The following is a 24,517-nucleotide window of genomic DNA, read 5'->3' on the forward strand; positions in this document are numbered from 1 at the left end:
CTATCACCTGCATAGCAGGATACGGAGTTCTTCTTCTTCTTATTTTCTAATCATTCTCGGTTCAGGAAGAGAACGGAGCGGCGTTTATTTAATTTCTCAGTGTCATCACCGAAAAACGAAAGGCATCATATGAATCTCCCAAGACGTGATTTCTATCGGATCGGGGCCGGCCTTGTTCTTTTATCTTTGTTTGCAGATACCCTTTGTTCTTTTTTTCTTCTTTTCTCTTTCAAGTATGGTGGTACCTGATGACTGTATTGTATTGCATGGCATGTATTGTATGTATTATTGTATTCTAGCAAAGCAAGCATCTGAGAGAAACAAATCAGATTGTTGTTATATAACTACATATGTACACTCCCTACTCCTTTTTTTTTCCTGAAGCGTGGTGCAGACATGACACTGACTACTGGCACCATTACTAACTAGTAAGTATCTTAGAGAGAGAGTCAGGACTGTAGTGATGTTTTCTTTAAAGTCTTTTCTCTATTTTTGAGCTCTTTGTGTTTTTTTGTCCACTTCTGGAGGTAGACAGACTGACATCACCTCCACAGGCAGTCCAGTCCATATCTTGGTCGTTTCAGTCATTTTGTCTCATTGAGCATTGAGCATAGAGCATAGAGAACCATCATCACCAACGTAGTATTCTCATGACGATCACTCCCCTTTTCTTTTTTTTGGTCCCTTCTTTCTCTTCCCTTCCCTTCCTCAAATTGATCTGATCTGATCTGACCGAAACAGGACGTAATGTAACGTCTAATGATCCATCGATTCGTTCGTTCGTTTGTTCGTACGTTAGACCCCGGGAGGAAAAGAAGAAACAGTTTTTAACAGGGAAAGCGGGACATTTGTTGTATGTAAACAGAGAAAACAGGAGACAATAAAAAAGAAAAAAGGAGATAAGGCTCAAAGTAAATTAATTTTCTTTTATCGCATTAATTTACTCCTCGTCTTCCTCATCCACAGTCGTCTTGGCAATGCGGTCCAGGTCACGCTGGCCGCTCTGGGTGATCCGTCGGCCACCCTTCTCCTCGTCAATCTCGACAACCCCGATCTTCTCGAGCGCCTGGACGATCTTGCGGTCGACATTGCCGGAGGCGTCGACGTGGTGCGATGGGCGCGAGCCGCGGTTCTTGGGCGAGCCGTGCACCTTGCGGAGGCGACCGACTCCGACGGTCTTGCGGAGGTAGATGTGACGGGCGNCGGCGGCGGCGCGAACGTAGAACCTGGAAGTAGTGCGTCAGAAAAAAAATCTGCAACAAATGAAATATAGATCGTCAGATCGTACCAGTCAGCATCCTGAGGAGGGAGCTCGTTGGAGCAGGAGGTCTTCACAGTGTCGACCCATCCTATAGTCCATCGTCAGTCTTTGCAGGAAAAATGTGTACTGAATTTTCAAACGCACCTGGAATCGGGAGCTTGCCCTGACGCTTCAGGAAGGCGGCGTAAGCCGCAATGAACTTCTGCGCCTGCAGTCGAGAAAGATTTCCCAGTCAGCCATCACAGCCATCACTCTTGTTTCCTCTGTATTGTATCCCCGTTTGCATCCTCCCTGGCCCCTCTCTCTGTGTTGCTCCCTCTCTCTCGGAAATCCAGCCATCTGTCCTTCGCCGAAGCATTCATTATCGTTCTTCAACAGAATCCCATCTGTAATCCACCTTGGTCGAGACTGTCGTCCGTCAAAGAACTGGCAATATATCCCATCATTCGGCACTGCAATCTGTCCCCCACAGTATAGATCGTCCAATTCCCCGCTCGTACGTAGCATCCATCATCCTCTTTCTGTCTTCCGAGAGAGAGGAACACTCGAGAGAGGTCCAGGTCCAGATCCAAGTCCAAGAAAAGAATTGAACGGAGATAAAGTAAACTTACGTCCACGTCGCGAACGGTGACACCACCCATGGTTGCGACTTTTTTTTTTCTTTTCTCGAACCTCGTCGAAAAGGGTGAAACGAAGGTTGTGGAAGGGGAAGACGGACGAGGCGGGCGTTTGTCGGTGGTCGGTGGTCGTCAAGGTCGAGCCTCTCGAAATTTCGCACGCACACACAACGAAGACGGACGGACGCGAGGTGGTGGTCGGGCGGTGTGTGGATTCTGTGCGGGCGGCTTTCGCTTAGCCTGTCGGGGTTTAGCCGTGCCCTAGGTCCTGCCAAGGCCGAATTTGGTGCCTTAGAGCCTTGATAGTCAGGCATGAATAATTTCATTACTATCTTAACTCAGCAGACCAAAAAGCTTCACCATGATGTTAACTTAAAGCTGAAAGAATTCTGTTATTAAGAGTATCTACTATACAGTGGTATCGACAATTATATAATCATCACTCATCGCTTCTTAACAAAAACGAAAAAGAAGAAAAAAAAACCCGAACTCCAACCAATCGCAACCTTGACCCTCTAATCTAAACCCAGCGCCCGAACCATCCATCTATCTGCTGTAAGCTGTAACCTGTAACACGTCTACAATGTTGGCGCCCGCTTGAGCCCAACGCAATATCGAACAAACAGTGTATCAATAAAGTGCTCGTGTCGAATCCCCGGCGGTCGGAACTTCTCGAATTCGTCAATGGCGCCTTGCACGCTAAAGCCCTTCCTCTCGTTGAGGTAACTGACGATCAAGAAGCCCGTCCGGTTGAAGCCGTAGTGACAGTGTACCCCGACCAGCGGGCGCGTACGCTCCCCGTCACCACCTTGTTTCTCCATCTGATCCGTGATCTCCCTCTCCAGCCGATCGACCAGACCGATGAAATCGCGCGTCTCATCCGGAGTCGGAGGGATCTTCGACACCGTCGGGTGTTTGTGATAATGAATCCCGCCTTTCTCCAACTGGTTGGGATCGTACACCGGGTTCTCGTGACTGATATCCACCACGGCATAGATCTTGCCTTTCCATTTCTGGGAGAAAAGGACTGGATTGTGCTCCTCATCCACTTCCCGCAGCATTTTCAGCGCAACGAAAGTGTCCGCGATCGGCTCTGAGGTAGGCGCTACTTTCTTCCATTTGGCAAGATTCTTGACATCCCACTTGCCAGAGGTGTTGAGATGTCGCAACTGCCAGCCCAGATTGAGCCGGTGATCAACGTGCTTGTAGAGGAAATCTTGAATGAGGCCTGCCAGTGTCCGGTAGGTCGCACGGTCATAGAGAAGAGCATGAGAAGCTGGCGCTGGGAGGATCGTTGTCTTCACGACCCTCTTCAGCTTGGTAGAACCCGTATCATTCCCCTGCTTCGCATCGGACTCGTCGTCGTCCCGCGGTAAGACAGCCTCCCCATGTGCAACCTCGAGTCCGAAGTCTGCTTCATGAGCTCGCGGATCGTAAGGTGCTTGAACTTGGTTATGAACCCGGGACGCGTCGGGCACGAGGGAGCTCCCGGTATCTGTATCCATCCTCGTTTCGCCTTTGGTGCTGCCAAAAAACTTCAGGAGCTTCTCAACCTCCGCTGGCTTGGTGATGGCGTCGGCCTCACCGGCAACGAGTAAAACTGGTGCATACAGGCCACTCCAGACTTCCGGACCCGGCATGCCCTCAATCGGCTTATCGTTCTTGTACTCAGGCAGACTTCCCCAGGCCATTCGTCTCCACACCGCAGTCCGACTTTGGGCGTTGAATCGGACTTGGAGTTGTCTGGTATCGGGGTCGGCATCCTCTCCGACGAATCGAGAGACGCTCTTGCTCTTTAGACCACCACGTCGGTCCCAGAGCCGCCACAGATTAAAAATGGGGTTGGGTATCCAGAGCAATCGGCGGAACAGGGCCACCTCCTGTGCAGAAGGTGGTGACGCGCGGGGACAGACGGCAATGACACCCAAGATATGTTCTCGTAATTCAGTTTGCACAGGAGACGTGGAGGATGCCAGCAAGGCAGACAACGAGCAACCCAGGCTGTGGGCAATCAACACGACACCTTGTCCAGCAGCCCGGTCGCGATGCTTTTCAATCGCCACAGCAAGAAGCTCTGCCAGCGCCTCAATTGTATAAGCATCCCATGACTTCGGAGAGAAGGACGACAAGCCGCAGCCGGGTAAGTCGATTCCAAAGCACGGCCCGACATTGGACAGACTGGTGAGAAGCGGGTGGAACTGGGCAAGAGATCCCCCCAAGCCGTGCACAAAAACGAGGAGAGGAATCGGTGTGGGTTTGGAGGGAAATTTATCCATATGGGGGTGTTTGCAGAAGAACGTTCGGACGGAAGGATAGGTGGCCACCGACGTCGTGTAGGATACATAGGATGAGTGTTTCTTGAGCAGGCCCGGATCGACATACTTCTCTGTCATGGCATATAGACGTCAGTCCGTCCGTAGTTTTGTACAAGCAAAGCGGAACAGGTGACTACGAACCACTGTTTGAAAATCGCTGATACGTTGTCGCAAACTCCTTCTCACTGACATCAGCGATCTTCTTTCGGATAGACGACGAGCTTCGCTGTTCGCTCTCCTCATCTTCGGACGACGTCACTGTCCCGCTGGTGTCTTTGTTATAGCGTCTCCTCACCGGCGGCCGTTCGGGCTCCCTACGGCGAGCCAGAAGGCCCGACAGAACTCCACAGCCAGCCATTGCGGTGAAGCAGGCGGTCCAAAACACCAGATTCGTCCAATTCAAGCGCTCATTGCTTTCAGCGTCGGACCACCACAGATCTATGAGACGTCCGAATAAACCACGGCTGGAGAATGAAAGGGCCACGTTTCCGTCGCGCGACCCGGTAGTGAATTGGGAAGGGAGCGATGTAAAGGTCGAGGGGGAGAGAGGTTTATTAGTATCTATCGACATTACCATTGTCGGCGTGGGACTGAACGCAATTTATGAAGATCAGTGAGCTAGCTCCCTCCCCTAGGAGAGAAGGTCTGGCCTGTGACTCTAGCACCCTGGCCAAGTTGTTCCCAGCTTTCCCCGGCTTTCCAGCGCCCGGGATCCGCAAATCTGGTCAGGATTCGGATCCGCTTCCAATGGGGCTGATAACTGGTGCGTGTTCTAAATTCCTCCACTGGATATCAGAAACCCACCCAAGGGGCATACGTATTAGCTATGTGAGGTAGGAATGCCGGTGGGCTGCCGTGGATAAGTGAGGCTGGCAGTCAATAGTGGTGGTCTGGTCCTTACGGAGATCGAATCCGCCGCAAGCCGCCAACACATCAACTCAGCACTTGGCTCTTCGGGCAACGACGCAGGGGACCAATGGGTGTGGTGAATCGAGCCCAGTGCAGCTGTCGCTGGCTGTCAGAGTGTGGCTGCGTCTGACTCTTGGGGGGCGCCTGGCGTCAACGGGAGCACAAACGTTCGGGCCGCTGCCGCTAAGAAAAGAAAATCAAGGCGGATTGCGTCAGAGACGGGGAGACAAGAATTAGGGTCAGGGCGCTGTCAGTCACGGGGCATGCAAGCAATCATGGAAGCGTTGCAGAATTGGCATTATTGGGCGATCCTATCCACTCAGCGTTAAGAAATGCAGTCAGCCTAGATCGTGCGACTAAAGGGGGAAGGAATCGGAGGAATAGAACCAGCAACGCGGAGGAGATACGACCACTGACTGGTGAAAGGAAAAAAAAATTTCGTTCAGGTGACTGCAAACATGGAAGCGCACAAACGAAACAACTCACCTCGCCCAGTGCAGTGAGCAGTGACAGCTTGTACGACAAACGGGGCTCCTTGCTTCAATCAATTGCTCCCATCTATGTGATCGTTAAGACGGAGTCACTGGACCTTGGAGTTGATTGATCTCTGCTAGCTTCTAGCCTGTCAGAGCTCCTGCACGCGGACCGCGGGCGGTGATGGGTGGATATTTTCTAGAATGCTGCTACGTCAGTGGTAGCTGAAGCCCAGAGGAAACAAGGATAGCTAAGAATTAAGAATGGCTGTGATGATCAACCATGGCGTCGGTTAGCGAACGACTAAGAGCCCCGAGACAGCGGTGGAAGCGCGAGAGATGGGGCCTCTGCCCACCGCGTGGAAGCATCGCCGAATTCGCTTCGCTGTTTGCCGCTTCCCGACGCTTCGGTGCAGCCTTCTGGACGAATCTAATTATCTGATGGAAAAAAAAATAGTATGTAGATAAGTACGGAGTATTATTACTCTGCTCAGAATGGTTTCTATTTTTTGGCACTGTTTTTCTTTTTTCCTTTTTTTTTTCTCTCCTTATCGCCCCCTTTTTGGACTGATGTCTAATTGCTTATTCTTGCTCGTAGCCATAAAGAAATCGAGATCGAGCCACGTGCAAGTGATGCTTACGTACTTGATTTCTACAGGTTTTCTTAATAATGCACACAAGGAAATATGCAGGTGACATTGCACAAATCGGATCTGGTACTGCGTACGGAGTATGTACATACAATGCTGGCTGCATGGTCGATCAATTCCATCTCACCATTTTTTATCTGATCTGTATAAAAACCACCGCAAGCATGCGTAATCTGAATTCCTGTAATAATAGCACCGCTGTACGGAGTGACAGATCATTGACTGTGCCAACTAGAATTAGAACAAGTCGGTCATCGCCCCGTGAGAGGCGTCGCCGACCAGTCGCGCATACTTCGCCAGCACGCCACGGGTAACCTGCGGTTTGGGGGGCTGCCAGTTCTTCAATCGTTCCTGGATCTCCTCATCTGAGACGTCCATATTAATCTCATTGGTCTCTGCATTGATGGTAATGATGTCACCGTCCCGGACCACGGCAATGGGACCTCCCACCGCGGCTTCGGGCACAATATGACCGACGATGAATCCGTGACTGGCACCGGAGTATCTCCCGTCTGTAATCAGGGCCACGTTGGTGAGCTTTGCACCCATCAGAGCGGCACTGGCTTTGAGCTGTTCCGGCATTCCGGGACCGCCCTTGGGACCTTCGTAGCGCACGACGAGAACCAGATTCTCGCCCCGGGGGATCTCACCCTTGGTGAGAGCATCGTTGAGCTCGTGCTCCTTGTTGAATACACGAGCCTTCCCCGTGAACTTGGTTCCCTCTTTCCCAGTGATCTTGGCGACTGCTCCGCCAGGAGCCAGGTTTCCCTTGAGGATCTGGAGGTGACCGGTCGCCTTGATCGGATTGTTGAGGGGACGAATGATGACCTGATCTTGAGGCAGGGACGGGAAGGACTCGACGTTCTGTGCGAGGGTCTTGCCAGTCACGGTGGGGATATCTCCGTCCAACAGCCCAGCCGCGATGAGCAGTTTCTGCACAGACGGGATTCCTCCGATCTCGTAAAGGTCTGCCATGTAGTATTTCCCACTGGGAGCCAGGTCAGCAATGAAGGGGACCTTGTTGCTGACCCTCTGCACATCCTCGAGAGTGAGATCCACCCCGGCAGTTCGTGCCATGGCTAGGAAATGGAGGACACCGTTAGTGCTTCCGCCCAGGGCCATCGTCATCACGAGTGCATTCTCAAACGACCGCTTCGTCAGGAGATCTCGCGGCCTAATATTTTTTTCCAGACACGTTTGGATGGCGTCTGCAGCCTTGACGCACTCCCGCATCTTCGACGGCGAAGCAGCGGGCGTCGAGGATGAACCCGGCAAGCTCAAACCCATGGATTCGATAGCCGTAGCCATGGTGTTAGCGGTGAACATGCCACCACAGGCGCCGGCCCCGGGGCATGCATGTCGCTCCAAATCCTCTATGATCTCATCTTTCGTCTTGCTGGTATCTCCCCCGTCATCTGGTTGACGCAGAGTGTTGTAGGCGTAAGCACCCGCAGCTTCAAAGCAGGTGGAGATGTTGATCGGCTTCCGGAGGAGGTTGGAATATCCAACCTGGATCGTGCCACCATAAATCATGATAGAAGGTCGGTTATGTCTGGCCATGCCCATAACTACCCCTGGCATGTTCTTATCACAGCCGGGGATCGCGATACACGCATCGTGATACTGCGCGCAGGTCACGGTCTCGATGCTGTCGGCGATCAATTCGCGGGTCTGAAGAGAGAACCGCATACCTGCGATGTCATAAGCGCACATCTCAACTGGAAAATGGTAGTACGAGTCGTACCTTCGCTGCCCATCGTAATGGCATCTGAGACTCCAACAGTGTTATATTGCCAGCCAATCAATCCCTTATCTTGAACGGCCTTCTTCACGGTCTTTGCAAGATCGAGTAAATGCATATTACAAGGGTTGCCTTCCCACCACACTGAGGCAATGCCCACCTGCGGACTCTTCTTCATTGCCTCGCGATCCGGCACGCCAGCAGCATAGAGCATGGCCTAGAAGACAGTTGAGTTAAAATTGTTGTAATGGGGAGAAATTCTCAGAGTTATCAGACCGATATTTCCGACCCACCTGAGCACCAGGAAAGTCATGGCCCTTGGTGATAAATGTTGAATATCGGTTCAACACCGGGGTGCCATCCTCGTGCTTTGCACCGTGAGGTGCTGGTGAAAAATCAAGATATCGTGCCTCCTCGGCCATGACGGCAAGTCTTTCCCGCTGTGATATTTTTGACGTCAGTTAGTAAACTTGAATTGTAAAAATAAGACGGAGGAGTAGGAAACTACGACAAAGGCAATTGATGCGGGGTAGCGGAGTGAAAACGATACTTGTGTAGGTATGCTGTACCAACAGAACGTACGAACGAGATGCGAAAGGAGTTAATTTGAATTGTCTAGACTCGTTCGGCCGGAGATATATACATCGAATAAAAGAGGTGGGCTTTTTGTCTACCAAATTCCTGAGGAGAATACTGCCTCGCTTTGAATGCCGACATAACCACCCCTCTCTCCCTCTTGGCCGATCGGAGTTGGCCCGCTCTCCCCGGCCGTACAAAGACGCAGTCCCTCTGATTCATCTGGACTCCCGAGATCGGGGCAGAGGCTAGCCCCGGTGTGGGGTAATTGGCTAATGCGCCAGGTACCATGAGACCTGCCAATGGCAGACCGCATTTTGTCTTGATGCAATATGCTCATTGTGATTGGTGAGTCTCGGTACAATTGAACAATACGAATATGCCAGCAAAGAATCTCCATCAACTGAAGAGTCCAGTTAATTTATAGAGAGCAGTACTCTTGGTACGAGTTCACATCAGAGACGTCTAGGTCGTTCGACTACCTATATTTCTGACCAAATTTCATACCTTGGAGGATAGAATCTCAGCACTGCATAGTAAATACCATGCATGGCATCCCAGATTCCCAATCCACCAGCCCGATACCAGCTATAGCATGAAAACAATAATAAACCAGACTTACTGGTCCGGTCTTCGATGCGGAGTGATGACGTCTGCTGAAACACCCTTTATTCTTATTCTTGTTCACGGTACGCGAGACCTCCATCCCTAAAAAAGGTCCTTCGAATACGAAAAAAAGTCGTCCAAATCTTCATAAGCAGAAATCCACGCATCGACGAAGCAAAAAGGTCAAAAAAAACTGCCAGGAGTCTTCGTATGCTTGTGAAAAGCAGCCCAAGTCCGTCTGGATTCTGGTGAGTGTATAGTGCCCTCTAGATCTGACCGTGGAACCCTCCACAGATGAGAATTCCCCATTGCTATTGCAGCATAAACGCAGGAGGGTTCCAGTTGTAGAGCAAAAAACAGCAGTAGCATATATCCACTGAGAAGGCAAGGAGGGAAACAGGATTTTTTTTATCTAACAGAAGGTTCCTAGGAATCAAAACAAACCATTTATTTAAAAGGCACTAGACTGAACTTTCAACTCCAAGACACATATCAATGCCGTCTATGACGACTTTTGCATTTCATAGGCCGAAATCCATGTATCCTCCATGTATCCAAGGGCCATTAATTACGAAAGGGTATCGGTGATTATAGTCTATATATCCCTCTGCTATCATACTGGCCATGCTCAGATGGTGATTTTATTTCGAGTTGACCGTTTCACTGTCAGGGGTATCTTCTCTCTCAACCGTCGACCAGGTGTTGGAATCGTCAAGCGCTTCATCTGTATCAATGTTCTGCAACGGGCTATGTCTCTCAGGTTCCGCATCAGACGTCTCCTCTTCGGCTGTCTCCGTCTCTTCCGTCTCTTCCGGCTCTGCGAACCCGACATTTTTCCCACCACCGGACGAGCGACGGGCTTCTTCCAGGACGTCGCCGTTCCATGGTTTGCACTGCTTCACGAGCTCACCACAGCGGAGACAGATCCAACCTTCTCCCTCTTCCGCTTCCAATTTCCCCGTGATGCAGACGAAACAATATATACAACCGCACGGTACCGTCTCATAAGGGTTCGTGATGTCTGTCTGTGCAGAGCCAATGATCCCTCCAGCAGAAGCTGACGCACCGAGAAGATCGCTCTCTGACGTAGACGTCGGGTTCTGCTCCTGATAACAGATCGCGCATGTCCGCTCTGGTAGGAACGCCAGCTGTCCTCGCTTTTCGGCGGCGCCATCATCCTCATCGCTGGCCCTTATCGCCGCAACGGTTTTCCGCCAAGCTCGGGACACCCATCGGCGCCATCGGCTGATCCCTACAAGGGGAAGAAGGAAGAGAAGGAACTCGGTGAATGCATGCCAGACCAGTTGGCGGTTGAGATATTCAAACGATACCTCTCGACTGACCTGGCTGGAAGGAGGGGCAAGTCGAATGCGGAGAATGCGGTCGATCAAGGTTCGATACCGACCGTTCACGAGAAAGACCAGGAAAGAGATGAAAGCTGCAATAGAGTGTGTCGTAGAAACGAGGTTCGTTATTCGGGACAAAAGGCGTGTCTCTCGAGAGGGCTGATTTCTGTGAGCCACAATCCGGGTCCAAGGTGTAGAGGAAGAGCGGGACTGGAGAATTTACCTCATCGTAACCATTCTCACGATCGATCAGCCAATTCTCCCATTTTTCCCATGCGTAACGACCGCCAACCGTAAAGAGGCCGTACAGAATCTTCTGCCACTTCGTTGGAGGGACATGGACAGGTGATTTGCTTCGGCTATCTGTGTATCGCAGGCCTTGCAGCGCTGCACCGTACGAGGCGTTATGGTCCCATATGGAGAGCTTGAAAAGGATGGCACGCAGAACAAGCTGGATCTCGCTCGACCAATCTTCACGAATGTGAGGCTGTCAAATAAGGAGGTTAATTGCCATGATATAACACATGAATAATCCGGTGAGATCCTTACCCCGAAGTATTTAAGCGCTTCACCGACTTGTCCTTTGAGCAAATCCAGCAATTCTTCATCGAGCAATTCCGCATCGACCTGGCCGACACGGAAGCTTGGCCTCGTCCCTTCGCGTCCCTTGATGGTATCCCATAACCCAAGCCCTGACCCGGCCAGCCTATTCAAGGGATAAGGCAATCTTTCCAGCGCAGCGCGATCGACGCGTGACGCACGCTGCTGCTCCGCGAGACGGGTGCGAGCTTCCGCCTCCAAGAGACGGCGACGCTCCAGGACCCTTTTCTGAGCGGCAGCGAAGTTGGCTGAAGTCATCGTGGAATCATAGTGAGCCACATGGAAATGGCCAAGGGCAGTTGATACGCAAATGACGGGAAAGAGACAAGTTAAGATCTAATCTACGATGTGAGATTGCCGCGGCGCTGGCAGCCGAGGTTGAAATGTCGCACGTGACTTGGATCTTATCAACATTATCTATCAGAACATTTCGGGAAAAAAACGCAGTTCTCTACGCGGCTTCTTTTGACGTCAAATCATACCCCGTACGGATTTCTTCACAATTGAAGGGAGAAAACTATGAATTCTATTCCAACGGTACCAGCGACTAGGCACTACAAAGACCCAACACATCACTAGGAAGAACCCAGTCCTTCATCAGATCATTACGCGTTTGAAATTGCATCATCAGACCAGCCTCGAGATGCCAGGCGATGTGGCAGTGGAAGGCCCACATCCCCGGATTGTCGCTTACAAACCGTAACAAGACCCACCCGTAGGAGTCTACAATAACAGTATCCCTCCGAAGTGGGTTGGTCGTGTTCAGCGATCCGTATGAGTTCCAATCGAAGTATTGGTTTGGCGAGGCCGCCATGACCCAGAATGTATGTCCGTGTAGATGGAAGGGATGCGATGAGTCGTCGAAGTTGGTGAGTAGGATGTCAACCACTTGATATTCAGGGATGCTGATAATGTATTGGTTGGAGAGACCGTAGGATGGTGTCACTCCGGTTGCGTTGAAGGTACTGTTACCGGATCGCAACCCGGGAACCACCACGTTGAGAGTGGGAATATCAGAGACGACCCAGCTAGTGCCATTGATATAAGCCCTATCCAAGGCATACGCGCCAATTTCAAAGGAAAACTGAAGGGAGTAAAGGACATCAGCCGGCGGAGCCTGCTGCGGGACGGCCGGCACTAGAAGGGTGGAATTGAGATCTTCGCATAGCACATCGGGGTCGGCTGACCATTCAACCGAGATTTGATCGGTCGGGAGTGTTTCACTGTCCGTATAGCTTAGGATGGCCTTGACGCCTGCGTCAAGAACCGGATTTTGGCCCGCAAAGCAGTACGTATCTAGCGTCGCACGGATCCAGTAGTTCGACGGCTTCTGATCGGTTGTTAGGATGACCGAGTACCGTTCTGCGACAGCGATGGCCAATTGATGGACCTGCAGCGGCTCGACCATTGTAGAGTCAGCCTCGATGACCGACAGGGTGTGATTATCCACCGAGAACTGAAACATAGCGAAACCGCCTCCGTTGATAAGTCGGAGTCGGTATCGCTTATTCTTCTGCACGTTGAAGAGAGCACGCGACGAATTTTGGTAGCAGGTGTAACCGCTGTCACTGTCTAGTGAGGAGCAGTTGAAAAAGTTTGTGCCTTGCACCAGCCCATTATCTGGCACGGGCTCGGTATTCTCGTTGCCAGGAGCGAGATACGCAGGCAGATACGATGCACTCAGGTTGTGATAATAGTCCTGGAGGAGCACCACCTGGTCATAATCGTAGCTCTGCCGGAATTGGGCTTCTTCGGGGGCATGGACGATGAAGGGCCCGAGCAGGCCGTCCATATATTGAGTCGACGTGTGGGAGTGATACCAGTACGTGCCATACTGGTTCTCCACGGTGAAGTTGTATAGGAAGCTCCTACCTGGGGGGATGGGGCACTGCGTAATCCCCGTGGTGCCATCCATCCAGTTGGTGCCATTTTGGTACAAGCCATGCCAATGAAGGGACGTAGGCTCGGACAGGTTGTTCGTCACATTCACAAGAACCCGATCGCCACGGTTCACTCGAATCAGAGGGCCGGGGAACTGTCCGTTGATCACGTACAATTTCCGCAGCACGCCTGTTGGAAAGTTAGCGGTGGAGTAGGCCAGTTCTCTCGGACATCTCTCGCTCACCATCCGGGAAGCCTTCAATCTCTGATATGGTAAAGTTGTACACTCGCGTCGTCGGAGGCGCGTTGATATCCCACGTCGTCATATCCAAAAGGTATTCGGAGGTATTCCGCCTCCATGATTCGTTCCCAATCGGAGGATTATATGCCACTGATGAGGACGGCGAGGATGTCCCGTTCGAGGCAGCCAAGTTGTTGCCATTGTGCTTCAGTCCCAATCCCAGGCCCAGACCGAGTCCGAGAGCGATGACAACAAACAGGACGGCGGAGGAAAGCACGATCCCAAGAAGCCTCTTCCGGCTAGTCTTAGGCGCCGCGGGGGCTACCTGCCCTTTGATTTCTTGGCCATGCGGCGACGAAAAGTCGCTCTTCACACCACCTTCCATGGCTGAAAGGGAAGCAGCCGACACGCACAACAAGGCCAGGCAGGCAAGTGCGAGCTCGCATGACGCAGGTTCATAGAACACGGGTCTGAAGAGGTGAATATACCCAGGCCAGCAGAACAGCCGGCACGCATGATTGCAACAAAAGTCGGGACGATCTAGATAAGCGCTAAATTCGGCTCAGCATGAAATCGATCTGGATTCTAGAAGAGCAGAACGAATCGAAACGATGCCGAATTCCGGCGACAATTTACAAGGCATACAATTCCCCTTCCCTGATGGGTCTGAAAACGAGGTAGCTTCACTTGGTACTCCGTAGTCATGATCCATCCAGTGAAGTTGCCTAGGGCAAGACAGTACTGCGGCCCGACAGGACCTTCCGCATCGAGTAACGGCAGCTGCAGGACGTCGAGAAGGATGCAACGTTCCTTTGGCAGCGCGCGTTGTCACACCGTTCAACAGCGGCCGTTGTGGCACGTGCCTCGAGGGGGGATTTATCTTGGCGGAGACTTTCCGGGCTAGATCCCGGTCTGGGGATCGGCCATGGATCGGACGAACCGGAAGCGCCTTAGGAAGGAACCTCGGCGGAGACTGCCTGGAGACCAATCACCGGCTGGCCATTACACAGACCAGCAGCTGGCTGTCGAGTCAAAAGCGCTCGGCGAGCATCGTGCTTTGCCCAGCCGCGGAGGGGGCCGCGCGGGGGCGTATCACTAGCCAGTTATGGTTCGAGCTATCGGGCTGCTATCAATGCCCTTGGAAACGCCGGGCGCTCTCCGATAGAGCCTTGGATGTTGTATTGGAGCATGTACGGAGTCCTGAGGTAGGATGCCACGTGCGACTGCTCAGGGTGCGTCGATTAGGTAACTACCTAGGTGGACGCGGTTATATATGAATGCGTCGGCCAGCTTCAGCAATTCTTTTTCTCTCACCTGTGTCTCCGCTGACCCTGGTTTGAAGACTTCTTCCTGTCAATTGCGTCAGGAACACCGGTCAGAGCGCCCAACATGCAGTCCTCTATCGCTGTGATGCTCGCTGCTGCGGGCGTTGCCGTCGCCCAGGTCGCCACGACCAGCGAACCAGCACTCACCCAGATCCAAGCTGCCGCTGCGACTACCCTGCCGTACTCGCCGACCTCCAATGTCCAGGGTGTGGCCTTCAACCACTTCTACCAGATCTGGCTGGAGAATGTTGTAAGTGGCATCGTCTGCTCAGCGTAGAACTATGGCGTGCTCACGGTTCACCACAGGACTACGACTCCGCCTTTGGCGATCCCAACCAGCAGTACCTGGCATCGCAGGGTATCGAGCTGACCAACTACTGGGCCATCACTCACAGCTCCGAGCCCAACTACGCCTGTGCGGCTGGTGGTGACGACTTTGGCATGGACAACGACAACTTCTGGCAGATCCCCGCGAACGTCTCGACCGTGGTGGACCTTCTGGACACCAAGGGCATTTCGTGGGCCGAATACCAGGAGCATCTGCCGTATCCTGGTTTCCAGGGCTTCAACTACTCCAACCAGCAGACTTATGCCAACGACTATGTCCGCAAGCATGACCCCCTGATTCTGTACAACTCGATTACCAGCAATGCCACCAAGCTGCGCCAGATCAAGAACTTCACTAGCCTATACAGTGACATTGCCCAGAACACGCTCCCTCAGTGGGCGTTCATCACCCCGAACATGACCAACGATGGTCACGACACGAACGTGACCTTTGCATCTGTCTGGGAGCGTGGTTTCATTGAGAATCTTAGGAACAACAGCGACTTCTGGGACAACGCCCTTATTCTGCTTACCTTTGATGAGACTGAGCACTACCCCATTGGCAACAAGGTCTTCAGCATTCTGCTGGGTGGTGCCATCCCCAAGGAGCTGATTGGCACCAAGGACGACACCTTCTACACTCACTTTTCGTCTATTGCCACGGTGTCCGCCAACTGGGGTCTCCCGTCTCTGGGCCGCTGGGACTGCGGTGCCAACATCTTCCAGCTGGTTGCCAACAAGACCGGCTACACTAACTTCGAGGTCGACACCACCCACCTTCTGCTGAACCGGTCCTTTACGGGTCCTCTGTCGACCAACACTTACTCGACCTACTCCCCCATCTGGCCCAACCCGGCCACCAACGAGAAGTGCTCTGCCGGCAACGGTATCCTCCAGCAGGTGAAGGACACGTACGGCAACTCGACTCCCACCTACAACTACACCAGCCCGTTCCCCTACGACGCCCGGATTGGCCAGGATGTGAACGTTGCCTACTCCCGCAACGGCACCACCTACGTCTCGGGTGTGAACGACACTTCGCTGACCAGCTCGTCGACGAGCTCCTCTCCGGCGGCGTCCAGCAGCAAGAGTGCTGCCGGTGTGGCCGCTGCCCCTGGTGCCTTCACCCTCGCCGTGGGTGGTCTCTTGGCCATGGTCGCCAGTTTCTAGGCTGGAGCAGTCTGATGACTCTGAGTACTTCTAAACTCTAGTTGGGAATGGGATAACGGAACATGTAATTATTGGCGTTACGTGAAATCTAGAAAAGTGTGATCTGTAGTCTTTTCTTTTCTCCCTGAGGTAAGAAGCACAGCACTACACTAGTTTTGTCGGAATAGCATTTTGCCGCTTGCTGAACTGGAGCCTGAAGCCTTGAAAAATTAAACCTTTTCCTCATAGAAGTGGAGAGACATGCAGTATAGCAAAATTAATACCTACCTAGGTAGGTAGTATAATAGTCGATGATGTCAGCCATTCAAATCACCAGCCAACCCGTCCATCTTCTGGGTGCACGTGCGGTTAAGGCGCCGAGTGGATCATCGATCTCGGCTGAGATTTCCGACATTTTTTTTTAGCCTTCTAGGGTTGTTCGGATGTAGGGAATATTAATACCTAGTACCGTACAGAGTACTCCGTAACTAGGTACAGTACATGTGTTTAGGCAGGTAGCGCAATAATATTAATACATTTCTGTAGCGTAGAACCGAACCTTCCTTACATGTAATCATCATAGATTATGGTCCACAGGTCTTGCTTCGCTCGACTGGTGTGAACTTTGAAAATACCTGCACTATCTATGCCTATAGTCTTTGGTATCTACTCTGCTTTCCAGGTGGGCTCCCAAGCTATATATATTCCTTGCTATAGTTCTTGCTATGGATAATTTAAAATGTCTCTCTTACTGATGTATATACTTTGCTATGTACATTATAATGTTGCTTTTTACAGCCATGGGACAGTGTGTACGGTACAGTACAAACGGAAAACAATATTTTATATCTGACGGGGCCACGTGGATGGGAACGATATGATCCATGGATCCATAGATCAGGTCCATGGATAGCGTGGAATACTTCCGTAGGAGGATTCCTAGGAGGGTTCCTACCTTAGGTAGATAGGTACGTACCTAAGATGGGTACCTCCTAGATAACTGCCTGAATCGAAACAATGGATCGTTGGAAACCTTACCCAGCCCGGCCCAGACTTGCTTTCCAATCGTCAGGCCATTACTACATAACTTCACGCACGTAATCAAGTACGTAGGTGCCTAGGGTAATGTTGGGATAACTTAGGTATGAACTAGAATTACTAGCGAGTGGAGTGCATTCTGGTATGGAGATTAGACGAATTATATGTATCGTCTTTCCATGCCGACTACCTAGATAGTGAAAACTACACAGTATGATAACTACGTAATTATCGCCTTTGTTTTTACGTAATTGCCCTGCTGTTCCTAGTCTACCTACCTACCTGGACAAGAATTCAATTCAGATGATATCAATCTCCGGCGTCGCCTTTTCCGGATCCTCGCCTTTCCGGGGAGCTCGAAGGTCCAGCGAATGGACCCAGGATCCTGTGACGGGGTGCGGGTAGTGGAATGGGACGACCTGGTAGAGATAAATTAGACGATGGCCAAACAGGAAAAAAAAAGAATAGAAAAACAGAGAGATTCCAGAGCAGTGTATTTACCCTCGTATCCGGCCACATCATATTGTTCGGCGTCAGCTCATCAGGTCCCGCCGGATCGTCCGGGTACGTCTGGCTGAAGAAAGGCACGTAGTTGGGCTGCGTCTTCTGCCAGCCTTTGTCGAATTCCGCGTGCCAGAAGGGGAAGTAGCGCAGCTTGAAGATCTTCCAGACGCCGTTTTCGAGGATGTATTCGTTTTCGTAGACTCTGAAAAGCATCATTCGTTGTCAGAACTTTGGTTTTTTTTATTATGTGGCTGCAGATTCATACCCTCCCTCCCACCACTGCCGCTGACCACGCGGAATCTGCTCCCCCAGACTCTCGTGCGTCCCCGCGCTCATCAGCGTCCGCAGCCTCGTCTTGGCCGTCAGAGTCGGCCCGCTGGTGTCGATGTCGACAATGTCCTGCGCCAGCAGATGGTCGAGGAGGAACCCGTGCAAGGGGCCGTTGCGTCCCGTGAAATGCTTCATGAACCGGTCAATGTACAGTCGGCGGGCGCCGGCCTTGCCCTTGAAGCGGCCGCCTAAGAACTGGACGGATGTGTCGGGGTGGTCGGCGAAGAGGTCGACGACCTAGACGCGACGTTAAGTACGTGGATGTCTGTGTTAGGTATGGGTAGTTTTACCTCTTCGTAGAGACATTTATCGAGATAGTACCCATACTTGTGGTGTAATTTTCGTACTTCAGATTCCGCTGTGGAATTCGAGTCAGAATCAAATTCTGATCCAACAGTGCTTATTGTCTTTCTTTTCTTTTCTTTTCTTTTCTTTTCTTTTTTTTGAAGAGATATCGACTCGTACCGGTTAGAATCTGGACTTGTTTCTGGAGAGCTTCAACGGTCGCTTTCAGGTCTGCTTCTGCCATGGTTGGTGGATTTATGCGGAATGAACTTCCTATGAACTTGCTATAGTCGATTATAACGGGGATTCTGCTGTTCTTTCTTGGAGGTCGTCTTGCAACGTTCTTTGTTCAGGTCGTTTTAATAGTAGTGTTCAGTTCTCAATGATATTTGCACGGTTTACTTAAATGCCAGCTATCGAGTGCATCCGTTTCCCGAAGACAAGGGTATACAGCTCCAAGATTAATGATCTCGGAGATGTGAAGCCGATAAGAGGCTTATTTTAATTCACGTCCAATATCCATGTCGTCTACTTATGGACTAGGTCTAGAGAGTAAGGGCACGCGGGGTTGGCAGCTCTTAACACTGACTTATGAGATGATATAACTGGTCCGGGTGCATGGTTGATGATACATCAATTGGAATTTACTTTTAAGGTGATATCTTCGTTTCTGGAGACCCATGATCTGCGCTCTGACCCCACAAGTGGGGTCGAGATACTGTCCCCTGTTCCTGCAAAGACGTCTAGCTACCTACCTAGCTGGATAATAACTCCACGGAGTTATTATTGTTGATCCTGGGGTGTTAATCTTACTCATCCTGAAGAACGGTTGATCCCCCGCATTTGAGGTTTCCCCGCCGTGCAAATCTGGGGTAATTACTCACCTATCACCTAGTGTAACCGGGTAGTTGCAGAACATGTCATTATTCGGGGAACGTGGCCCTGTGCCACCTGACAGCTGTCCTACGTCCGCTCAAGGCCTTCGAATGATGAGGTCAGCATTGAATAGTCTCGATGCAACCAGCACACATCTCAGATAGAGGAAAGAAAAGACATCCGGTCCATGGCATACTGCTATGAAGATGGCGACGTCGCAATCGCAGCGAAACATGGCGCGCTCGAACTCGAAGGAGCGCCGTTCCCACTTGTCACACAAGCAGAGCTCGCAACCGACAGCTCGGAGAAGGCGGACTGTCAAAAGTTGTGACAGGTGCAAGCAGAGGAAAACAAAGGTATTCTTACCTATATGTAATTCTTAATGAGGCGTTTCTCCAGGCTTAGTTGCTGACGGCTAATAGTGCTTGGACCCAGGTTCGCGAATCGATTGTCTCTACAAAATCAATCTGTTATGTCCAAGCCAGTTATTCCTGACGAGATATTCCATCAGTGCCAGGACCATGTCAATACTGCGCCAGCATCTCCGCGCCATGCACGATGGCGATCAAGCGCAAACAACGGCCCTACTACACAGTGTCCGAAGAAGAGTACCGGCTAGCGATGAAAATCCTGCAAAGGTTTCTGCCCCACGAGGAGTTAACCCTGGAAGTTCTCCGCGATACAGCTCTCCGGATGGAAAAGCAGGATTCACATGGTCCTCCCATGACATTGACCCCGCCTGACGACATCCATGAAACAAATGACTCTCCTACAGAGCATCAAGAATTATCAGGGTGTGAAATCCCAACCCCTGGAAGCTCTCCACACAATTCGGAGAATCCAGGATTGCCAACAATGACCCCCGCCAAGGATCTGACTGAGCAGATTGGAAATCTCATGATCGATTCAACGGGGAATATGCGTAAGACGCTGGGGGATAGAGATGAGAGAGAAAGCTAGCGCTAATGTTAGCCTAGGGTATGTTGGACGAGAGGCAGATATCGTCTTCCACAACGCAATCCGATCGGTCGTGGAAGGCGCCAGTCTTGACACCAAACTGGGAGCATATCTTCCGCCGATGAGGTCTGCCTCGCTTCCACCACCGTCTCCTGAAAGTCAAAGCGCCATTTCTCTCTCGAGCCCGCAGCCGGTGTATCTTTCCTACCTGCCTCCCAGGCATTGCTGCGACAAGTATGTCGCTCTCTTCTTTGAAGACATCAACAGTCGCTACTGGCTGTTTTCCTTTGAGCATTTCTCCTCGCGACTGGACGAGACGTATGAGAATGGGACGGAGGCTAACAGCGCATCCTGGCTATGCTGTCTCTATTCAGTCTTTGCTCTGGTCTCGGGCTCGTCGAGAATTTGCGGCAGCTCTTTGCACAATTGTCATAAATCGGAGATACTGGACCAGATGGATCCCCGTCTCTCAATACAAGAGGATCTTCTGAGTTCGACAGATTATTTGGCGCTGGCAAAGTCTTTGGTGTCGCGACTGCTGGATGAAGCAGACCTGGACAGCATACGAGCTCTGTCATTACTCGTAAGTCAACGACTCGATTGTCTTGTTACAAGACTAAACGACTGCGTTAGAGTTTGGCTCTGCAAAATGAATCGTTTACGGTGGGCGCCTATCTGTACATCGGTCTGGCAGCGCGGATCGCTTACACGCTCGGTCTCCACCGGGAAGAAACTTACGATGAAATGAACATGGTTGGACGAGAGACGGCTCTTCGCGTCTGGTGGACCTTGTTCCAGCTCGATCATGAGATATCGAGATATCGCGGTCGACCATGCGCCATTGAAGCTGGGGATATTCACAGGAGGATGCCATCGGAAATAGTAATTTTCTGCATGCATGCCAGAGATTATGAGGAAGCTGACGGCTTATTATAGGCATTGAACACCGGGGCTCATATTCCATTTAGCTATACTGAATATTCAATTGCTCTTAGTCACCTCGAAAGACAAGCAACTGAAAGATACAGTAAGGGTGCGAAGAACGGGGAGTTAAACCATTCCTATCAGCAGCTACGCGATGTGGTTCAGTCTTTGGAAAACTGGTACAACGCTCTGCCTTCATACATCCGCTGGGATATTCCCCTCGCGCCCCCTCATCGCCGGCCGATTTGCGAACTGCACCTGCGGTATTGGAGTACGATGATTGCATCGACACGAACATGCCTTCTTTACAGCATCATCCACAGCTCGGATGCTTCCTCCAGGACAGAAGAGAAAGAAGCGTTGGCCGAGTTGGGCCAGAAGTGCATCGAGGCTTGCGACCAGTCCCTGCAGATCCTCAAGATGCTCCATTCACACGATCTCCTCTCCAGTCTGACGGTGCAAAACACGAAATGGATCGTCGATATTGCCATGGTGTCGATTCTCTTGATGCTTCGAGAAGGAAAAGAAGAGTCATCTGCCTGCCAACAACGGTTGAAAAACTGTGTCGAGATGCTGCAATCCATGGAGAGTCGTGGGTGGTGCAAATGGGCCAGTAGGGAACTTGCCACGGTGATTGCGAGTCCCAATCTGGGGATTGAAAGACATGCCGTCCTATCGCCTCAAATGATGCCTGTTAACAGAGAGGGAGGCCTGCAGGAATTCCCGTAAGTACTCATTCCCAAGACGTCATTCTTCCTGAGCTTCTGGACTAGTGGAAGATCTAACTTCTTTTATTTAGACCGGTGCTTTCCAACGAAGAAGCTCAAGACATGTTTCCTCTTTCTATGGACGGGATCATCGATTTTGATGAACACGTTTTCCCAAGTTGAAGACATGCACTCCGCTTTTATCATTTTTTTTTAACTCCTCCAAGAGTTCTGAAATTTCCAAGAGTTCTGAAATTCGAAAGTACAATTTCAGTCGATACTCATCTGTACATGTACGGTACATAAATAAAAGTACTGTGTGTCTCTCCAGCCCAACCCGGATAAATCATTTCTTCTATTCTCCTAACCTATGCACATGCACACCAATCATCACCCACCCACCACTCGGTACTACTGCGGTCAACCTATTAAACGGTAAAATCATAAAATAATGCGCTTAAGGACCCTCTCTCTGTGTTTGTCCCCACTATTACACCGTACGTGGGGCTCGTTGCAGAGACTAATTACCTAGTTTGGCTAAAGGCTAAAGGCCCCATCTAGAATCAACGGGCCCAGTCAACGTCCAATTTGCATCGGTAGTATCGATCCGAGGGAAATGCCGAGTTGATAAGTATTCTACGTTTATTCTATCGGTGACCATGCTATGTATAGATGTATGTATGTATATGGACCTAGCAAGCATGCATGGTTCTAGGGTAAGTATAAGTAAGTATATGGTTATGGTAATGGTTGTTAATCACAGAGGGAAGGCCCTAGTTCCGGGAATTCTCCGCTGTTTTCGATATGTATGTAGTGTGGGGAGGACAGGCAGGTTGGAATTAAAAATACAGAGTACATCTCCAGTTAAAGTTTCGAATCTGCTAGATTGTTAAATAGTAAGGTAGCTTGAAAATCCATGACTGAGACTCTTTCCTATGGTCCTTTAGTATTATTATCAATTATCGACTTTCAATAGCAATTCCCTAAATTGGTTGTCCTGATCGGCAGAGTAAAACCGACGATCTTATCTACCCAGAGGTAGATATATCATCGATGAGTTCAGACTGTACTTACTAGACTCAAACTTAATGCCAGCCTCATGATGATACACAGTCACTGATCAATTACATATGTAACTGGACTCAATGGCACACATCCTAGACAAAGCCCCCTTGTACGTGAACGGGAAGAAAGCCACTGAGCAGGTCCTCTTCCCCCAAACTCCCGTCTTCACCGGGTTCCGCCGTCCCGCGCGCATTGAGGGCGACATCTTCGATCTGGAGGTGGAAGGGGAGATCCCGCGCGAGATCTCAGGCACGTTCTATCGCGTCCAGCCGGACCATCGCTTCCCTCCCCTGTTCGAAGAGGACATTCAGTTCAGCGGCGACGGGAACATCACTGCCATCCGGATCGAGAATGGCCATGCAGACTTCAAGCAGCGCTACGTGCAGACGGACCGGTTCAAGGCCGAAACGGCGGCGCGTAAAGCCCTCTTTGGGAAATATCGCAACCCGTACACGGATAGCGAAGCGGTCAAGGGCATCATCCGCACGGTGTCGAATACCAATATCATCTTCTGGAGAGGCACGCTGCTTGCGTTGAAGGAAGATGGTCCCCCCTTCGCCATGGACCCGACGACGTTGGAGACGATCGGGCGGTATGATTTTGAAGGTCAGATCCTAACGCCGACTTTTACGGCGCATCCCAAGTTCGACCCCGACACCGGCGAGATGGTAGCGTTTGCGTATGAGGCTGGTGGAAACGGCCATGATGCCTCGTGTGACATTGTTGTCTGGACAATCGATAAAGACGGCCGCAAGACGGAGGAATGCTGGTACAAGGCCCCCTTCTGCGGCATGATTCACGACTGCTCCATCACGAAGAACTACCTCATTCTGCCGCTCACGCCCATCAAATGCTCCTTGGACCGGCTGCGAGAGGGAGGCAATCACTTCGCCTGGGACCCCAACGAGAACCAGCTGTACGGCATCGTGCCTCGCCGTAACGGCAAGCCGGAGGATATCCGCTGGTATCGGGGCCCGAATGGCTTCCACGGTCACTTCGCAGGCAGCTATGAGGATGAAGACAATATCTTTGCAGACTTGACGGTCGCCACGGGGAATGTGTTCTTTTGGTTCCCTCCGGATCCTAAAGTCACCCCGGCGGCAACGTACGAGCCTCCGAAGCGCAACGAGCTCAAGTCACCGACCACCCGCTGGGTCTTCGATCCCAAAGCTCCGACGGACACCTTCGTCACTCCGCTGCGTGACCTCAACAACTCGGGAGAGTTCGCGCGGATCGATGAGCGGTTCATGGGGAAGCAGTACTCGCATTTCTGGCAGCTGCTCATCGACCCAACGAGGCCGTACGACGCGCAGAAATGCGGCCCTCCTGCGGGAGGTCTCTTCAACTGCCTGGGCCATTTCACCTGGGACACGGGCACGCGGGATATCTGGTTCGCGGGGCCGACAACCACGCTGCAAGAGCCGGTGTTCATCCCCAAGAAGGACAGCGAAGAGGAGGGTGTCGGCTGGGTGATCTGCTTCGCGAACCGGCTCGACGAGAACCGGAATGATATCCTCTTGTTTGAGGCCCAGAATATCGCGCAGGGTCCTATCGCAATCATCCGGCTGCCGATGAGGTTGGGGCTAGGCCTCCATGGGAATTGGGTGGATCAGAGCGAGATTGAGGCTTTTGCCAGACGTCGTGCTGTGGATGGGGATCTGGGACCGCTGAAAATAGCTGAGCAGCCTTTACCCTGGCAGCAGGATCCGGAGCTGTGTAAGTTTGGCTGAATAATCAGCAGGATGAATTGATTCTTTTCTTTTTTATTTCCGCCATTAAACTTGAAGTTTGTCATGTAATATTTGAAAGTAGCG

General features: G+C 51.3%; 10 protein-coding genes across 10 annotated transcripts; 4 read left to right on the plus strand and 6 right to left on the minus strand.

Moving 5' to 3' along the window:
• Positions 1 to 940: 940 nt before the first annotated feature.
• VTN77DRAFT_7917 (40S ribosomal protein eS19) lies at positions 941 to 1,902 on the minus strand (the record flags this gene model as incomplete). Its single annotated transcript, XM_069424357.1, has 4 exons — positions 941 to 1,226; positions 1,289 to 1,349; positions 1,406 to 1,469; positions 1,873 to 1,902. The coding sequence occupies 4 exons, from the start codon at positions 1,900 to 1,902 to the stop codon at positions 941 to 943; spliced, it is 441 nt and encodes a 146-aa protein (XP_069275028.1).
• A 554-nt stretch (positions 1,903 to 2,456) lies between these two features.
• On the minus strand, positions 2,457 to 4,770 carry VTN77DRAFT_7918 (uncharacterized protein; the record flags this gene model as incomplete). Its single annotated transcript, XM_069424358.1, has 2 exons — positions 2,457 to 4,264; positions 4,335 to 4,770. The coding sequence occupies 2 exons, from the start codon at positions 4,768 to 4,770 to the stop codon at positions 2,457 to 2,459; spliced, it is 2,244 nt and encodes a 747-aa protein (XP_069275029.1).
• A 1,692-nt stretch (positions 4,771 to 6,462) lies between these two features.
• Positions 6,463 to 8,388, minus strand: VTN77DRAFT_7919 (uncharacterized protein; the record flags this gene model as incomplete). Its single annotated transcript, XM_069424359.1, has 3 exons — positions 6,463 to 7,916; positions 7,970 to 8,183; positions 8,260 to 8,388. 3 exons carry the CDS (start codon positions 8,386 to 8,388, stop codon positions 6,463 to 6,465), a joined length of 1,797 nt encoding a protein of 598 aa, XP_069275030.1.
• Positions 8,389 to 9,789: 1,401 nt separating this feature from the next.
• Positions 9,790 to 11,352, minus strand: VTN77DRAFT_7920 (uncharacterized protein; the record flags this gene model as incomplete). Its single annotated transcript, XM_069424361.1, has 3 exons — positions 9,790 to 10,653; positions 10,718 to 10,981; positions 11,044 to 11,352. 3 exons carry the CDS (start codon positions 11,350 to 11,352, stop codon positions 9,790 to 9,792), a joined length of 1,437 nt encoding a protein of 478 aa, XP_069275031.1.
• Positions 11,353 to 11,641: 289 nt separating this feature from the next.
• VTN77DRAFT_7921 (uncharacterized protein) lies at positions 11,642 to 13,601 on the minus strand (the record flags this gene model as incomplete). Its single annotated transcript, XM_069424362.1, has 2 exons — positions 11,642 to 13,164; positions 13,220 to 13,601. The coding sequence occupies 2 exons, from the start codon at positions 13,599 to 13,601 to the stop codon at positions 11,642 to 11,644; spliced, it is 1,905 nt and encodes a 634-aa protein (XP_069275032.1).
• A 182-nt stretch (positions 13,602 to 13,783) lies between these two features.
• Positions 13,784 to 14,493, plus strand: VTN77DRAFT_7922 (uncharacterized protein; the record flags this gene model as incomplete). Its single annotated transcript, XM_069424363.1, has 2 exons — positions 13,784 to 13,893; positions 13,938 to 14,493. The coding sequence occupies 2 exons, from the start codon at positions 13,784 to 13,786 to the stop codon at positions 14,491 to 14,493; spliced, it is 666 nt and encodes a 221-aa protein (XP_069275033.1).
• Positions 14,494 to 14,605: 112 nt separating this feature from the next.
• VTN77DRAFT_7923 (uncharacterized protein) lies at positions 14,606 to 16,038 on the plus strand (the record flags this gene model as incomplete). Its single annotated transcript, XM_069424364.1, has 2 exons — positions 14,606 to 14,791; positions 14,848 to 16,038. The coding sequence occupies 2 exons, from the start codon at positions 14,606 to 14,608 to the stop codon at positions 16,036 to 16,038; spliced, it is 1,377 nt and encodes a 458-aa protein (XP_069275034.1).
• A 1,316-nt stretch (positions 16,039 to 17,354) lies between these two features.
• VTN77DRAFT_7924 (uncharacterized protein) lies at positions 17,355 to 18,418 on the minus strand (the record flags this gene model as incomplete). Its single annotated transcript, XM_069424365.1, has 5 exons — positions 17,355 to 17,474; positions 17,557 to 17,761; positions 17,825 to 18,126; positions 18,180 to 18,247; positions 18,355 to 18,418. The coding sequence occupies 5 exons, from the start codon at positions 18,416 to 18,418 to the stop codon at positions 17,355 to 17,357; spliced, it is 759 nt and encodes a 252-aa protein (XP_069275035.1).
• Positions 18,419 to 19,608: 1,190 nt separating this feature from the next.
• On the plus strand, positions 19,609 to 21,821 carry VTN77DRAFT_7925 (uncharacterized protein; the record flags this gene model as incomplete). The annotated part of the gene is made up of 5 exons (XM_069424366.1): positions 19,609 to 19,972; positions 20,028 to 20,590; positions 20,641 to 20,889; positions 20,944 to 21,656; positions 21,731 to 21,821. The coding sequence occupies 5 exons, from the start codon at positions 19,609 to 19,611 to the stop codon at positions 21,819 to 21,821; spliced, it is 1,980 nt and encodes a 659-aa protein (XP_069275036.1).
• Positions 21,822 to 22,783: 962 nt separating this feature from the next.
• On the plus strand, positions 22,784 to 24,433 carry VTN77DRAFT_7926 (uncharacterized protein; the record flags this gene model as incomplete). The annotated part of the gene is made up of 1 exon (XM_069424367.1): positions 22,784 to 24,433. One exon carries the CDS (start codon positions 22,784 to 22,786, stop codon positions 24,431 to 24,433), a length of 1,650 nt encoding a protein of 549 aa, XP_069275037.1.
• Between the last annotated feature and the right edge of the window lie 84 nt (positions 24,434 to 24,517).

Source organism: Rasamsonia byssochlamydoides (genome assembly GCF_041956645.1).
Source record: "Rasamsonia byssochlamydoides strain NRRL 3658 unplaced genomic scaffold VTN77scaffold_66, whole genome shotgun sequence".
Classification (NCBI taxonomy): domain Eukaryota; kingdom Fungi; phylum Ascomycota; class Eurotiomycetes; order Eurotiales; family Trichocomaceae; genus Rasamsonia; species Rasamsonia byssochlamydoides.